General features: G+C 41.3%; 1 protein-coding gene across 3 annotated transcripts in view; it reads right to left on the reverse strand.

The window, feature by feature from the left end:
- Window positions 1–18,244, reverse strand: part of cnksr1 (connector enhancer of kinase suppressor of Ras 1) — an 89,965-nt gene that overhangs the window by 13,650 nt on the left and 58,071 nt on the right. For all 3 annotated transcript variants that reach the window (XM_014210100.2, XM_014210099.2, XM_014210098.2), the window contains 7 exons: window positions 17,082–17,176; window positions 15,847–15,989; window positions 14,949–15,100; window positions 14,680–14,713; window positions 14,335–14,510; window positions 13,267–13,340; window positions 8,884–8,955 (listed from right to left, as the gene is read on the reverse strand). In XM_014210100.2, the coding sequence (XP_014065575.1) occupies window positions 8,884–8,955; window positions 13,267–13,340; window positions 14,335–14,510; window positions 14,680–14,713; window positions 14,949–15,100; window positions 15,847–15,989; window positions 17,082–17,176 (746 nt within the window). The remainder of the gene's footprint in view (window positions 1–8,883; window positions 8,956–13,266; window positions 13,341–14,334; window positions 14,511–14,679; window positions 14,714–14,948; window positions 15,101–15,846; window positions 15,990–17,081; window positions 17,177–18,244) is intronic.

An 18,244-nucleotide genomic window follows, 5' to 3' on the forward strand; every position in this document is an offset into this window, starting at 1 on the left:
TAGATGTCCTAACCAACTTGCCAAAACTATAGTTTGTTAACAAGACATTTGTGGAGTGGTTGAAAGACGAGTTTAAATGACTCCAACCTAAGTGTATGTAAACTTCCGACTTCAACTGTATTTGAATGTTTTGTATTGTAAAAAAATTAAGAGGAGCTTTTTAGATCATATTGAATATGAATACACAGACAGGGGGAAGCTGATCCTAGATCGGCACTCCTACTTTGAGACGCTTTATAAATACGGACCGGGCCATCAAGCAGCTATTAGCACGCATTAGAAACGAGGAGGAAACACCGGACGGAAGAGTTCCGAAAAATACCACATTTTGATCGAATGCCTGTGAGGCTAAGCAGGCGACTGGGAAAACATTGTTTTTATGTACAGTTATGCACTTTGAATTTCCTCCAAGCAACCAACTACCCCACTGGGATCATTTCAGAAAAGAAAATTCAGCTTATGCCCACAAGTCTTTACTTTAAACTGGAACAAAAACAACCTATGTAATTCTCTGCCTATTTCTGTAGTACTAACAAACCACTAGAAGGTGGCAGCGAAGACTATTGTATATGCTCAGAAGTCAGAACTCATATCTCGCTTTACCTTACCTGCCTGTGATCAAACTATGTGTGGTCTGTGCGGGAGAGATAAAGGCTCTGCTTTAAGCGTGTGCTTGTGTGCATGAGAGAGCGATAGCACCAGACCGTGGCAGAGACAGGGATAACAGCTGTATAATGTTTCAGAGCAAGACTTAGTGAGTGGAATGGAAAGATTCAATCTATTGTTGATTCTGTCACACAGCAGTGATTATAGGGGAGTTGAAGTGGAATCAAACAACCCATACCATCATAATGTTCCAGTTTGTTCAATAAAACCTAATGTGACATACAGGGCTGTTACGGTGACTGTATTACCACCACACCGGCGGTCAAGAGTCATGACAGCAGTCAAATTCCATGTGACCGTTTAGTCACGGTAATTAGACTTCTCCAAGCTCTGATGCTGCTGATGGTCATTAGTAGCTTACCAAACTCGCTAACTGCCTGGTACTCAGCACTCTATTGTTCACTCTAATCACTCTGACATCAATGCAAATGTAATCAAAAATCTAATCAAAATCATGAGTGCCCATGAGCTAATGTTGAGCAATATTTCTACATGCTATGCAATTGCATGAGAAAACAAAGTTTAGAATTGGCCTCTAGCTTTCTACAGGCTAGGCCTACTAAAAAAAGAAACGTCCTCTCACTGTCAACTGCATTTATTTTCAGCAAACTTAACATGTGTAAATATTTGTATGAACATAACAAGATTCAACAACTGAGACATAAACTGAACAAGTTACACAGACGTGTGACTAACAGAAATTGAATAATGTGTCCCTGAACAAAGGGGGGGGGGGGGGGTCAAAATCAAAAGTAACAGTCAGTATCTGGTGTGGCCACCAGGTGCATTAAGTACTGCAGTGCATCTCCTCCTCATGGACTGTACCAGATTTGCCCATTCTTGCTGTGAGATGTTACCCTACTCTTCCACCAAGGCACCTGCAAGTTCCCGGACATTTCTGGGGGGAATGGCCCTAGCCCTCACCCTCCGATCCAACAGGTCCCAGACGTGCTCAATGGGATTGAGATCCGGGCTCCCCTAGCTGGCCATGGCAGAACACTGACATTCCATGTGTTATTTCATAGTTTTGATGTCTTCAATACTATTCTACAATGTAGAAAATAGTAAAAATAAAGACAAATCCTGGAATGAGTAGGTGTATCCAAACTTTTGACTGGTACTGTATATTATTTAGTGTAAAGACAACATTAAAGACAACATTAAGTTAAGAAGGGTGACAATATTAGCCTATCACTTGTGAAAGGCAAGAAACAATGCATACCTTCTTTTTGCGACTTTTTTAAGTCATAGTCGCACACCTCATGTATCCAAGCCCACAAGTCTATATGTTTTGTATCACAACTAAAGTGGACAAATAACTTCTTAAAATTAAGCACATTAATCCGCTTTATAACCGGTGTAGAGCCTGGCGTGCGGCAGGTAGCCTGGCGGGTAGGAGCGTTGGACCAGTAACCAAAAGGTTGCGGGATCGAATCCCCGAGCTGACAAGGTAAAAATCTATTGTTCTGCCCCTGAGCAAGGCAGTTAACCCACTGTTCCCTGGGTGCCGAAGATGTGGATGTCGATTAAGGCAACCCTCCGCACCTCTCTGATTCAGAGGGGTTGGGTTAAATGCAGAAGACACATTTCAGTTGAATGCATTCAGTTGTACAACTGACAAGGTATCCCCCTTTCCCTAACTGGCATACATAGGCTGCAAGTTTGAGGAAGATCATTTCCACCATAACAATGCACCTTTATAATAAAGCATTACATGCATAATCACATTTGCCATCAATTTTGAGAACAATGTCTTCCCACTAATTGATTGCATTTTGGAACATTCGCTCTTATAGCCTACTGCCATGTGCACATTCAAAATGTTAAGCTAAATGATCAGCCTCATTGCTTTTAAAAGGTTTTTTGATGCGAGTGGTTTTATTAATTTGGGATCTATCACATCCTACAATTGTCCCAGAGTATGTTTGGAAAATGTATTTATTGCACAGAAGAACAAGTTGACCAATAGAATAGGTGAACTTTTGTAATATGGGGGATAGTAGATTGACAAAGGCTAGTACTATTGCTGTTCGTTAGGCCTACTCATCTTGTTGCCTGACGTAAAGTAGGCAACACGGACTGTTAAAACATCTTTAGTATGCGCCTCGGAATTCGATAAGAGGGACGCGCGCGGTTGCGTCCCGGATGTGTCCATCTTCATTCACTTGTAGCCTACTTCTTAGCTGAAACGCCTGTGAGAAGGACCTGATCACATGACGGGCATTGGCTACATCAGAGAGCCATGTAAGTGAGAGGTGCTTCAGAGCTCGGCAGCCAGGAGAAGCGAATTATAATTAGTCTATTATATTCAGCCCAAGGGCAAAATGGCCACAAAAAGGCATGGATTTTTTTTTAGGGGGCATTACGGCCACACAAGGGGGATGCCGCCAAGAGTGTGTGCAGCTTGCGACTTTTTTGAAATCATCAGAGTCCCATCATGCAGCCTTAAAATATATTAAACATCAAAACAAATGGCCCGACGTTTGTATCACAACTAAAGTTGCATAAATAACTATAAATGAAGCATATAGGGGGACCCGTTTCTTTGTTAACTGAAAATATCCTCTCTCTTTTATTAACCCATGATCAATTGTATTCTTCATACTATAAAATAATGTCATGGAATTCTAAGCAAATCTTGTCTGCTAAATGAACCAGTGTAGCCCACAGCCATATGGCATAGCCATATCAGGGCCTAACATAAGGACAACTCAGAGTATGCTATTCTGTTCTTGTGAAGTGTGTTTCTCATCTCATATGTATATACTGTATTCTATTGTACTGTATTTTAGTCAATGCCACTCCGACATTACTCGATCTAATATTTATATATTTCTTAATTCCATTATTTTAATTTTTGATTTGTGTGTACTGTTGTGAATTATTAGATCCTACCGCACTGTTGGAGCTAGGAACACAAGCATTTCGCTACACCCACAATAACATCTGCTAAATATGTGTATGTGACCAATAAAATGTGATTTTATTTGAAATAGACTACATTTGCTTCATATCATGTTTCCTTAGAACTGTCTAAAATAAATAATGGTTTTATTTGACTTTTTAAAATGGAGATGTTCCAAAGGTCTGCATCAGTGCCTTGTAGGCTATGCGTGGAAGCCAGGAGATGCTAAACATGTTTATGCTAATTAACGGTCAATTACCGTGTGAAACCTGCAGTTATTTGCTTGACAATCACCGGCTCCACAGTCCTAGTGACATATCCAGTGAGCACGACATGTTGAAATACCTCTTTCTTGTGCTCATAGGGTAGCCTCTATCTTTATCTTTATGGCCTAGTCCCTGATATGTGTGTGCCACGTGACAATGACAGGAATGGAGTTGGAAAGAGAGCACAAACAGATCTGGGACAAGGCTAACGTGGCCCATGTCTGATATAATAACCTTCTCTAAAGTAAGAGCCATCACTGACCATGGTTGGAACCTATGTGGCATGCAGCAGGTCAGCCACCAGGGGGAGACTCGTCGAGGCACGGTGACAGACGGAGTATACATTTTTTTTATTTAACCAGGTAGGCTAGTTGAGAACAAGTTCTCATTTAGAACTGCGGCCTGGCCAAGATAAAGCAAAGCAGTGTGACACAGACAACAACACAGAGTTACACATGGAGTAAACAGTAAACAAGCCAATAACACAATAAACAAGTCAATGACACAGTAGGAAAAAAAGAAAGTCTATATACAGTGTGTGCAAAAGGAGGAGGTAGGCAATAAATAGGCCATAGGAGCGAATAATTACAATTTAGCAGATGAACACTGGAGTGATAAATGAGCATATGATGATGTGCAAGTAGAAATACTGGTGTGCAAAAGAGCAGAAAAGTAAATAAAATAAAAACAGTATGGGGATGAGGTAGGTAGATTGGGTGGGCAATTTACAGATGGACTATGTACAACTGCCACGATCGGTTAGCAGCTCAGGTAGCTGATGTTTAAAGTTGGTGAGGGAAATAAAAGTCTCCAACTTCAGCGATTTTTGCAATTCGTTCCAGTCATTGGCAGCAGAGAACTGGAAGGAAAGGCGGCCAAATGAGGTGTTGGCTTTGGGGATGATCAGTGAGATATACCTGCTGGAACGTGTGCTACGGGTGGGTGTTGTTATCGTGACCAGTGAACTGAGATAAGGCGGAGCTTTACCTAGAATAGACTTATAGATGACCTGGAGCCAGTGGGTCTGGCGACGAACATGTAGCAAGGGCCAGCCGACTAGAGCATACAGGTCGCATTGGTGGGTGGTATAAGGTGATTTGGTAACAAAACGGATGGCACTGTGATAGACTGCATCCAGTTTGCTGAGTAGAGTAATGGAAGCTATTTTGTAGATGACATCGCCGAAGTCGAGGATCGGTAGGATAGTCAGTTTTACGAGGGTAAGTTTGGCGGCGTGAGTGAAGGAGGCTTTGTTGCGAAATAGAAAGCCGATTCTAGATTTGATTTTGGATTGGAGATGTTTAATATGAGTCTGGAAGGAGAGTTTACAGTCTAACCAGACACCTAGGTATTTATAGTTGTCCACATATTCTAGGTCGGAACTGTCCAGGGTGGTGATGCTAGTCGGGCAGGCAGGTGCGGGCAACGAACGGTTGAAAAGCATACATTTGGTTTTACTAGCGTGTAAGAGCAGTTGGAGGCCACGGAAGGAGTGTTGTATGGCATTGAAGCTCGTTTGGAGGTTTGCTAGCACAGTTTCCAAGGAACGGCCAGAAGTATACAGAATGGTGTCGTCTGCGTAGAGGTGGATCAGGGAATCGCCCGCAGCAAGAGCGACATCATTGATATATACAGAGAAAAGAGTTGGCCCGAGAATTGAACCCTGTGGTACCCCCATAGAGACTGCCAGAGGTCCGGACAACATGCCCTCCGATTTGACACACTGAACTCTGTCTGCAAAGTAGTTGGTGAACCAGGCGAGGCAGTCATTAGAAAAACCAAGGCTATTGAGTCTGCCGATAAGAATACGGTGATTGACAGAGTCGAAAGCCTTGGCCAGGTTGATGAAGATGGCTGCACAGTACTGTCTTTTCTCGATGGCGGTTATGATATCGTTTAGAACCTTGAGCGTGGCTGAGGTGCACCCGTGACCGGCTCGGAAACCGGATTGCACAACGGAGAAGGTACGGTGGGATTTGAAATGGTCAGTGATCTGTTTATTAACTTGGCTTTCGAAGACTTTAGATAGGCAGGGCAGGATGGATATAGGTCTGTAACAGTTTGGGTCTAGGGTGTCACCCCCTTTGAAGAGGGGGATGACCGCGGCAGCTTTGCAATCTTTAGGGATCTCGGACGATACGAAAGAGAGGTTGAATAGGCTGGTAATAGGGGTTGCAACAATGGCGCCGGATAGTTTTTGAAAGAGAGGGTCCAGATTGTCTAGCCCAGCTGATTTGTACGAGTCCAGGTTTTGGACGGAGGAGAAGCTGGGGGGGCTTGGGCGAGTAGCTGCGGGGGGGGGGGAGCTGTTGGCCGGGGTTGGAGTAGCCAGGAGGAAGGCATGGCCAGCGGTTGACAAATGCTTATTGAAATGTTTGATTATCATGGATTTATCGGTGGTGACCGTGTTACCTAGCCTCAGTGCAGTGGGCAGCTGGGAGGAGGTGCTCTTGTTCTCCATGGACTTTACAGTGTCCCAAAACATTTTGGAGTTAGGGCTACAGGATGCAAATTTCTGCTTGAAAAAGCTAGCCTTTCCTTTCCTGACTGACTGCGTGTATTGGTTCCTAACTTCCCTGAACAGTTGCATATCGCGGGGACTTTTCGATGCTATTGCAGTGCGTCACAGGATGTTTTTGTGCTGGTCAAGGGCAGTCAGATCTGGAGTGGACCAAGGGCTATATCTGTTCTTAGTTCTGCATTTTTTGAACGGGGCATGCTTATCTAAGATGCATCACGAGGCGATGGCTCCCTCTGCTGGACGTGCCAGGTCTCAACGGGCTCGCCGGCCAGGACTAATTGGGGCTGATTGTGGTTGGTGAGTAATCAAGGGCTGATTGCTCACCAGCTGAACAGGTCCCATAAAGCTGCCAGAAGAGCAGCACACGGGAGGAGGGACTGGGGGAAGAAAGGTTACTCCCCGTATAGTTGGGGAAGGTTCCAGAGGTAAAAGGAGGGAGTTCAGTTTTTGTTCCCCACAGGATACAGCAAGACCTGGAGCCCAGAAGACGGTATCCCGGAGAGGGTCTCATGGGGGAGACCTTTTCTTTTGGTTTGTTGTTCAAATAAACACCCTTGAAACCGAGCTAATCCTACTCTGTCCGTGTCTGATCTGTGTAAACGTTTTGACCAAACCCCCTGGTCTGCCACACCTATAAGACAAACAACCTTGCCTGACCGACCGACCAACCAATATCACCCATTCTTTGCCTAAAAAACTACTGAATCAGAAGACGTCTCTTTAGCCATGCTACATCGTTTCAATGCAACGCATTTGAATTATAAGTGTATGCAAATCAAATCACTGGGACATTTTTATCATCGTTTCTATGGGGAATCCTCAGTTGTAGGCTTGGAAGGTATATCGTATACCGGGGTATTTGGAAGTAGCCACGGCGTGCTTTTTCAATACCATGAATTGCATTGAAACCATTTTATTTTTATAAATAATGAATATTTATTGCTACTTTTTAAGTAAATACCTGCAGTCAACTTGTGCAATATGTTAGGAGATAAAGCATTTCACCTGTCACATTAATTTCTATTATTTCACCCGTCACATAATTTTTTATTATAAAGCTTACCTGTAGTCCCCAGTCACATGTTCATAAGCGCACAATGACAAGAGACCGGAGCCTTAAGTCACTCACTGTTCTGCAGCACGCACCAGGTGATCTAGCTACAGTATGGAATTGACAAGTAAATGTTAGCCAACTAGATATCTTATACAGTGAGCTCCAAAAGTATTGGGACAGTGACATTTTTTGTTTAGTTTTTGCTCTGTACTCTAGCACTTTGGATTTGAAATGATACAATGACAACGATGTTAAAGTGCAGCTTTAGCCTGTCAGCTTTTAGGGTATTTTCAACCATATGGTGTGAACCATTTAGAAATTACAGCACTTTTTGTACATAGTCCCCCCCATTTTAGGAGACCAAAATTATTGGGACAAATGCACTTATGTTTATTAAAGTAGTAAAAAGTTAAGTATTTGGTCCCATATTCATAGCATGCAATGATTACATCAAGCTTGTGACTCTACAAACTTGTTGGTTGCATTTTATGTTTGTTTTGGTTGTGTTCAGATTATTTTGTGCCCAATATAAATGAATGGTAATTAATGTATTGTGTAATTTTGGAGTCAACTTTATTGTAAATAAGAATAGAATATATGTTTCTAAATCCACATTAATGTGGATCCTAGAATAATTACAGATAATCCTCAATGAACCGTGAATAATGATGTGTGAGAAAGTTAGACACAAATATCATACCCCCCTCAAGAATGCTAACCTCCCCTGTTATTGAAATGGTGAGAAGTTAGCATGTCTCGGGGGTATGATATTTGTGCGTCTAACACCCGACATGGATGAAAATACCTTCAAATTAAAGCTGTCAGTCTGCACTTTAACCTCATCGCCATCTTATCGTTTCAAATCCACAGTGCTGGAGTACAGAGCCAAAACAACAAGAAATGTGTCACTGTCCCAATACTTTTGGAGCTCACAGAAATGTCCTAAATGCTCTGCAGTTGTGCATTTGGTTTGCTAACTTAGTAGCTAGTTATATAGCTTGCTAAGTGGTTAGCTTCTTGCAAAATCAAGCTTCTCGCAAAATCAAGCTTCTCTTAGTAAGAGCAGAGAATCCCTTCCTGGATCAAGAGCCTTGCTGTCTAATATATGTTTTGTGCGTGCAGCAAACTGTGAGTAGCATTTGAGTTACTTTTATAACTTGATGAGTTGGGTTTATGTCAGAGACTGTATAAAATGTTTGCATGCGCTCATGAGCATTTAGCTAGCATTTGCTATGTTTTTTCCAATGTACTTGTTAGCATGGGGGAGGGGGGGCTACATCATTTGTGGGCGACGACATGTTTACTGTTGCCTTGTTTTTCCTAAAGAATTAATACTCTCACAAGCAATCGAATACTAGCATCTGTTTTGATATTCGATTAATCGTGCCCATCCCGAGTGTGTATGTGTGTGTGCGCACACGTGTGTGTATTAGCACACTGTGTGTGTGTGTTCATAATCTGTCACACTTACTTGGTCATGTCATTGACGTTCTCGGCGGCGAAGAAGAAAGTCTGGAAGCGCTGGTGGCACATTTGGAAGACACTGGGAGAAGGAGAGCGAGAGAGATGGAATGGGGCAGAGGAGAGAGGTATAGAAACAGAGGGAGAGAGCGAGATGAGAGCGACAGAGAAAGAGAGAGCGAGAGAAATTATAATTAAGTTACGGCTCCACAGCCTCATTCTTTTTCTAACCTCTCTGGATTACAACCAAATTATGATGAGTGTACTATATTACGTATTGGATCACCCCCCCAAAAATGTTTTACATTACTGTGTTGTTTACCAATAAAATGGTCTGACGGTGATGTGGACATACTCGGTATTTATATCTTGAAATAAAAAAAATACGTTCACTACAATACATTTTTAGAGAAAATGCGCAAAAATAGACAAGATCTTGCTACCATGGAAAGGAACATACTTGTGGAAAAATCACTCTGATTAACTCTTTAGTCATATCCCAGTTTACCTATTTGCTTATGGCCTTGCCTACACCTAGCAAAATGTTGTTTTTTTTTAGCAAAAAAGATTCCATTTTATTTGGAACGGAAAACCAGACAAAATTTAAGGGGCCTATTTATATAATTATTATGAATTTGGAGGGCAGAAATTATTAAATATTAAAACATTAGACCTCTCACTAAAGGCGTCAGTCATACAAAAGTTATACTTAAATCCGAACTGGTTCTCTAGCAAATTAGTAAGAATGTCTCACCCCATGTTCAAGAATGGCCTTTTCCCCATTATTCAGATTACAACCACTCACTTTCGGTTATTTGAAAATGAAATCATCTCCAAAATATCCCCGTTTTTAAGACAAGCCATAGAAAGTTGGTTGTAATGTCAGTTTAATTCACCAGAAAAGAACAAACAAATAATACAACAAATATTATGGTTAAACTCAAATATACTAATTGATAAAAAAATAAAAATATTTGGGGAATAATAATACATTTAAAAAAAAGGTATAATCTTTGTAAATTATATCATAAATAGGACTGGTGGAGTTATTTCACACATGCAGCTAACAAAACTATATGGAAATGTCTGCTCTACCCAAAATTACAACCAACTAATTGCAGCATCAACACAAAAATCAAAGAGGCAAGTGCAAAGGGGAAATAGTAAGGCACTTGTCTGTCGGCCCTGCATTAAAGACCAAAATTGGTTAAAGAAAATTGTGATAAATAAAAAAGCACCAAAGGACCAAAAAAAAATAATAATCGACAGCTGTGCCATATAGATTGCAAAATAGTTGGGAAGAGATTTTTGATGTACTGATTCCATGGCACATGGACGATGTCGGATTCACAAAACGACGTCGGATTCAAAACTTATAATTTTCCAATTTATATTATGATACAAAATTCTTGCAACCAATAGAATGTTATTTACAGTGCATTCGGAAAGTATTCAGACCCTTTGACTTTTTTCACATTTTGTTATGTTACAGCCTTATTCTAAAATGGATTCAAAAGTTTTTTCCCTTCATTAATCTACACACAATACCCCATAATGACAAAGCAAAAACAGGTTTAGAAATGTTTGCAAATTTACAAAAAAAGAAAAACAGAAATATCACATTTACATAAGTATTCAGACCCTTTCCTCAGTACAGTACTTTGTTGAAGCACCTTTGGCAATGATTACAGCCTTGAGTTTTCTTGGGTATGACGCTACAAGCTTGGCACACCTGTATTTGGGCTCTGGCTGGGCCACTCAAGGACATAGAGACTTGTCCCGAAGCAATTCCTGCGTTGTCTTGGCTGTGTGCTTAGGGTCGTTGTCCTGTTGGAAGGTGAACCTTCGCCACAGTCTGAGGTCCTGATCACTCTGGAGCAGGTTTTCATCAAGGATCTCTCTGAACTTTGCTCCATTCATCTTTGCCTCAATCCTGACTAGTGTCCCAGTCTCTGCCGCTGAAAAACATCCCCATAGCATGATGCTGCCACTACTATGCTTCACCGTAGGAATGGTGCAAGGTTTCCTCCAGACGTGACGATTGGCATTCTGGCCAAAGAGTTCCATCTTGGTTTCATCAGACCAGAGAATCTTGTTTCACATGGTCTGGGAGACCTTTAGGTGCCTTTTGGCAAACTCCAAGCGGGCTGTCATGTTCCTTTACTGAGGAGTGTCTTCCGTCTGGCCACTCTACCATAAAGGCCTGATTGGTGTAGTGCTGCAGAAATGGTTGTTCTTCTGGAAGGTTCTCCCATCTCCACAGAGGAACTCTGGAGCTCTGTCAGAGTGACCATCAGGTTCTGTCTCTGAGCTCTACGGACAATTCCTTCGACCTCATGGCTTGGTTTTATCTCTGACATGCACTGTCAACTGTGGGACCTTTTCAAATCATGTCCAATCAATTGAATTTACCACAGGTAGACTACAATCAAGTTGTAGAAACATATCAAGGATGATCAATGGAAACAGGACGCACCTGAGCTCAATTTCAAGTCTCATAGAAAATGGTCTGAATACTTATGTAAATAAGGTATTTCTGTTTTTTAATACATTGCAAAAATTTCATAAAAATCAGTTTTCACTTTGTCATTATGGGGTATTGTGTGTAGATTGATGAGGATTAGAATAAGGCTGTAACGCAACAAAATGTGGAAAAAGAGAAGGGGTCTGAATACTTTCCATATGCACGGTATATGGGGGATACAACCATCCCAGCTCTGCAGATTTTGCTGGGAAGAGACAACCATTAGATCATTTGTTTAGGGTTAGGGTTACTGCTGGGTGATTTGAAAAGTTTTAGTCAATCGATCAATAATAAACATTTTTGCTAAAAGCATTATGATCTTTAAATTTACTTCCTGTAGAAACTACGAAAATAGAAAGGTTCAGAACTTTTGTGAAACATCACAGCACATTTGAAAAAAATAGAAATCAAAACTGGATGGTCTTCAGAGATCGATGGGATGGGTTGAGGGTAAGTGAAGGATGGGAAAAAAATACATTTAAAAAAGATAACTATTGTAAAATATATTGTGTCCGTAAAATATACATAGTATGTATAACCTGGAAGTAGAAGCCTAAGTGTTGTTGTCCATTAGTTTACTCCAATTGGGGGAGGGGTGGTAGGTTTAAGGGAACATAATAAAGGAAAATATATAAAAAATAAATATGTATAATGCATGTACATACATGTACAATGTATTTACAAAAAATATAATGGGGGATTGGAAATTATACAGACAATTACATTGATGGAAGCTACAATATATCTGAAATATTAAAGCTGATCTACCCCCCATAGAAAAATATGAATAAAATTAAAAAAGTTACGACTACGCTAGCTACCGCTAAGCTAGCTAGCTACCCCTAAGCTAGCTAGTTAGCTAGCTACCCCTACAATAAGAGATGGGGGATGTTACTACTTACTCCCACTTTGACAGAATGGTATTAGAAAGAAGGTCTGCTAAATTGATTCCCTTTACCTTTGGTAGATATGACATTTCAGTGTTTGCCTCTGACCAACATTTTTAGAGGCCCTACTCTTTGCTGCAGAGACAGTGTAGCTGTTTTAAAGCTAATGTGCTGCAATTCTCCACATTTTGCCATGGCTTATGCCATGTTCTTATGCTATCCGAGTGACTCAAACATAACAAAATCAATGTGGGCCCCATGCCATGACATTTTTGGTATTTTAGATTCTCCCTGACTATCTAAATTTATTTTGGTGATAGTTTCACAGATGATCTTTAAAAAAAAGATATGAGGCTCCATTATCTTTACTACATACTTTATATCTGGTTTTAATTGCTTATACACTGAAAATGTTTACCATTCAGAAAATTATTTTCAACAAAATAATAATATATTTGTATTATATATTTTGGAGTAGCGGCAGCTAAATGAATATAGGGGAAACACTCCACTCTTGGAAACGTATATAGCAGTTCCCTTTTTTGCTGATGTACATTACACTGGGCTTGCATTGCAATCTAAGTCCAAATCTGGGTTAAAATAATATTCAAAATATTTAATTTGCGGCTGTCTGGAGTGTCAGATGGATGGGACTTTCAAATTTAGGATGATTCCATTGCGGCAGATTTCATACACCCAGATGGGACTCCAGTAGGTCAGGTACCATCAAACAGTGAATCCTACATTTTATTTAACTAGGCAAGTCAGTTAAGAACAAATTCTATTTACAATGACAACCTTGGAACAGTGGGTTAACTGCCTTGATCAGGGGCATAACGACAGATTTTTACCTTGTCAGCTCGGGGATTCGATCTAGCAACCTTTCGGTTACTGGCCCAACGCTCTAACCACTAGGCTACCTGCCGTCCCCTAAATAACTTGTCTTATCAAACTAGACACTCCATCCGACATGAATACTCACTACTTCCTCTTGTGTTCTCCTGCACCCTCTATGTTGTAGCTGGAGATCTTAACCAGGCCCTCCGCTTTCTCCTCCTGACGATTACAAAGAAAGAAATAGGTTAATCATACACAACTACTGCAGCCATGATAGCCTGGTTACTCCACAATGAACCCTATGAGTGTTCAGTCCACTTTAACCAGGCTACTGCAATTCCAGTGAGCACAAGACGTTGAAAAAACATATTTACGAACATATTTTGCGCATGGTAATTTTGATAAGGACTGCCTCATAAGAGGCAATGCTTATCACAATTACCAGGCATAAAATACATACAGCTAATGCCAAATCACATTGCACAGTGGAAACCTGTTTAGCTAGATAAAACAGAACCGTTTGCAACCACAACCAAATGCAATAATACTATCAGTCATAGTGATAAATGCAACTATCTGAGCCATGTTATTATTGGGCCTCTATCACATTATGTGCATAAACCTGCCAATGAGATACAGTGAATAATATGACATAATAGCATATTGTCTATTTTATGCTGTAGCCTGTCCAAGGACTTCAGATGAAAATGAACTTTTATGGCTAACACAAGCACTTTTACTGTACATTGATGTGAGGCGTAGAACGCTGATTCATGTGCATTGTCTATCAACGCAATAAGATGAATGCACTTATAAGATCGTGTTCACTTGGGGTATATTCAGTGAAGTGAAACCTTTCGATAGAAATGTTATGAATGAAGCTGCCACGACTCACCATTTTCTTCATGACAGACAATCCCACCTGTTCTACACAATACCATACAATCTACACAATTCTGTATGCACCCTCCTGAACAGTTATCAAGTCCTGGAATATTAAAGCACCGTACATGATTGTGTAGGTTTGTGTATAAGAGTTTAACAGTTTTCTTCCCCTGACCCTTTTTGAGGGGGGCTGAGTGGGGTGTTGGGGGGGGGGCTCAACTGGGTTAGCACTGGTAACATAGTTCTAACTAATAAAACAGTTAATATATTCAATTAAACAGTTAATAGAACAGTTCATATTTATAACAAATAAAACAAAGGACCTCACCTGCTGACTGGTGTACCAATAGAGAGAGGGGCCCTTGAGGACGAACCAGAAGCGCTGCCACTTCTGGGTCATGAACACACTGCTCTCCTTCCTCTTCTTCCACAGCCAGCCGTCACACTCGGGCCGACTCAGCTCACGACACGACACACGCCGCCTGCTCATCACTTTACGCGTGCCTGGGGGGGGTGGTGTGTGTGTGTGTGGGTGGGGTTAGACGGGAGAAGGTATCAAAGTTATGGTAACACAATCTCATGCACATCGAAATACCTGCTGCGAAAATAAGTACAGTACATGTAAAGTACTGTAAATAAATAAGGAAAACTGATTTTTAAAACCCAAACTTACCTTTTGTCGACCCCTTTTCTTGTTCTTTATCCTCCTAAAATTAAAAACAGCAGAGAACTTGTACTCAATTCAATTCAGTCTGAAAACAACGTAATTGTCTATCCAAATTGTCTTTCCTAAAAGCTCAAATGTAACACATTAAAACATCACATGTAGAGAGCGACTACAGAAACTAACCTCATCGCCATCATAACCACCACCAAAAAAACTGAGTGTGTGTGTGTGTGTGTGTGTGTGTGTGTGTGTGTGTGTGTCTCTCTCTCTCTCACCGTGTGTCCGCCCATCTCAGGACACGAACTGACGGAACTGATGCTCGCTCTGCCTAGTTCTATTACCCGGGGGGACGGACTTCTGGAGGGTGCAGAGCCCTTTCCGTTCGGCCCGGGGCTGAGCCTGGACCCCTCCAAACCCTCAGCTTCTCCTAGGACACACACACACACAGGTGAGAACACTTTTTTATACACAGCACAATTACAATCACTACAAACCGCAACAACTAACATTCTGTCTCCAACAGTCTTACTTTAGCTGGAATTTTGTGTCATGTTCAGTAGCAAAAATATTTTGTAAGGTTTTCAAAAAAGGATAAATTCCTCCCTTTATTGGCTTAATTCTTCAATGTTCTTCCCTGTTTTTCTCTTGTTTTTTTCCCCAACTGGTTTTGGTGGATGCCGAGAGTAACTGAACAGGGCCCTGTTAGGCTATCTACTGAAACATGTAATGGTGATAAGCGGTGTCGTCCACTTCAAACTGTACTTATTTCTGATACTTACTTGAATGATAAATAGTGATGCTTGTTCAAATGACAAAAGGAATCAATAAAGGTAACTATTATTACTATTTACTGTAATGCCTGTTCGGCTATTCCTTCTAAAGCTTACCATATTGGCCTATGTGCCCCGGCACAAGTTCTACGAGATCGTCACTATCTGGCCAAGTTGCAAAGGCAGATTAGCCCAGGCTAGTTGTTCTACAATTTCTCTTCTTTAAATTTGATATGAAACCTAACCCTAAACTTAACTACACTGCTAATCCTATGCCTAACCTTAAATATAGACCAAAAAGCTACATTTTGTTTTCATAAATGTTTACAATTTAGCCAATTTTGACCTTTCAGCGTCAAGTGGGAACCCTTCTACCATTTATGGTCATGTCTATGGTTCCGACCTGATGACAGGTATGAGAGGTCCCCCTGGGACCCCCTGGGACATAAGGTGTATGTCAGGCTGCCGTCCAATCCCCTGTCGCTGGACAGCTCCGACTTCTCCTGGCCCACGGGCTGGATATCCACTTGCCCTTGAACTGCAGCCCTACATACAGGTAGAGGGGGCACACTTTACCACACTCACACTATCCATCCACAACACTATATGTCAGCCCTGCACACCACACATGGGATGGAGGGGAAGAGGGAGCACACTTAGTCACACTAACACAAAAGATGGTTTAGAATGAAGATATGTAGAAACTGCTTCTAATAGAAATTCAACATTGTGCATGTAGGTGATGTCATGGCGACTAAGCTCATGCGCAGAAACACATCATCGGGTGTAATGGTCGACCTGCGCATGTGCAGGCCATCAAATCAAAGGCACTCCTTCGATATAAAATTGTTCTTGACGAAAAAAGAAAACGCGTCAGTTTGTCACTTTCATGAGGTTGGAGTAATAACATGTTCAGCTACTTGGCTCGAATCTAGGTTGTGCCTTTAGATTTTGAGAAAATTAACAACTAAGAAAGAATGTTTCACTTCTCAAACCCCAATCTGGTCTGCAGAGTCTGCTTCGCAAGCTTTCCCGGAAGTCTTGCGATGTTGGGCCTCTGGGTTTAGAAACTCACACACGCACCACACACACACACACACACACACACACACACACACACACACGAGTGGGAGGGGCCAAAAACTATAGCATTGATTTTTAACCCTAAAGCAGGAAATACAAATGCAACACATGAAGTTAGGGTATTTTTCGAGGTGGTGAATATGAACTAATATCAATGTAAGACCATTGTGGAGGTTATGAAAGCAACTGACAAACTTTCATCTTAAGGTCAACTTCCCCTTTAAAGTGCCATTAAATTTGGATATATCATTTCAACAAAAACTCATCAGAAGTCAGAATTCATCTACACTCCCATAGGAGATCAGTATGAGACCGTGTCAAATGTTTTTCAGACAGTAGCACAGGACACAACATAAATGTATTGCTCTAATGCACCAGGGCTTTGTTGGTTTCCAGTATTCTGTGGGTGGGCAAATATTAAATGGTCAATGACAGTCTATGACAGCCTTAATTGCATTTGCATCATGACCTCAGCCATTGGTCTATTACAGAATCATGCTGCCTGTTGCCGACAGGTCAGACAAGTTGTGCAAGAGGAAACATTTGTGTACTCACCTGAATGACAGGGACCTGACTGAGGCTGCTACTCTCTCAAATACGGAGTGTTTCTGGTTGCCCTCGTCTTCTTCTTCTTCCTCCTCTTCCTCTTTCTGAAAACCAGCCAGCAGAAAACGTGAACCCCCCCACCCACTTCAGTTGAAGAGACAGGGTGTGAAGTTGTGAACTCTGCTCAGTTCCTTTTAATACAGTGTGTGTGTGTGTGTGTGTGTGTGTGTGTGTGTGTGTGTGTGTGTGCGAGCTGAGCCACTGCGCGCCATGTGGACCGAGCCCTCAGGACAAATGGCAGCTTTTATCATCCACATAAAATCCTAGTCTTCAGCCTCCACTCACCTGTGGCGCACACACACCAACAACGCGCCTGCCCCGCCCACCTGAGGATCTGCCTTTTTCAGCCATATATTTCCTGTGTTTGAGGGGTGAAAAATCCACTTCTCATTTACATCTCACTGGATTAATTGCTTTTATTTTACTCCTTCGACTTTTTCACACTTTTACGACCATGGAAATGTTTGTAATGACCTGTCAAACACACCCCGGTAAAGGTTGAAATGGGCTCAATGGAATACACTTCCTTTCCGTTGCATCTACAAGAACGCTAAAGCTTCATCGGGGACTTAGTGCACTGTCTCAAGACACTTACATCACAAGAAAGACAAGAAAGATAACTATTTTGATGCGTGTACAGTTTTTGTGGATTAGAATTGTTTTAATTATTTAATATAGTTGAAATGCTCATAAATTAGATGCGCTGAAATGAAAGCAACATCCGAAAATGAACACTCGTATTATAGTGATATTATGTCTGATCTCGCAAACATTTACATTTTACATTTAAGTCATTTAGCAGACGCTGTTATCCAGAGCAACTTACAAATTGGTGCATTCACCTTATGATATCCAGTGGAACAACCACTTTACAATGTAAAGTGTGTTCCGATAGGTATAATCTAGAGCCATGCATGTTGATTTTTAATCCAATGGTATTCTGCTATTGACACATTTGTTAAATTATGCAAGAGAATGTGACAACAACACTAATTAACGAGGCAGTCTAGACAGCACAGCTTAGTGCAGGTAGGGTAGACAGAACAAGTTGTTGGTGGTTACAGCCCTGTTCCACCCCTTGATGTTAATATTCATATATGCAAATACACCAG

This window comes from Salmo salar, chromosome ssa09 (genome assembly GCF_905237065.1).
Source record: "Salmo salar chromosome ssa09, Ssal_v3.1, whole genome shotgun sequence".
In the NCBI taxonomy this organism is placed as follows: Eukaryota; Metazoa; Chordata; class Actinopteri; order Salmoniformes; family Salmonidae; genus Salmo; species Salmo salar.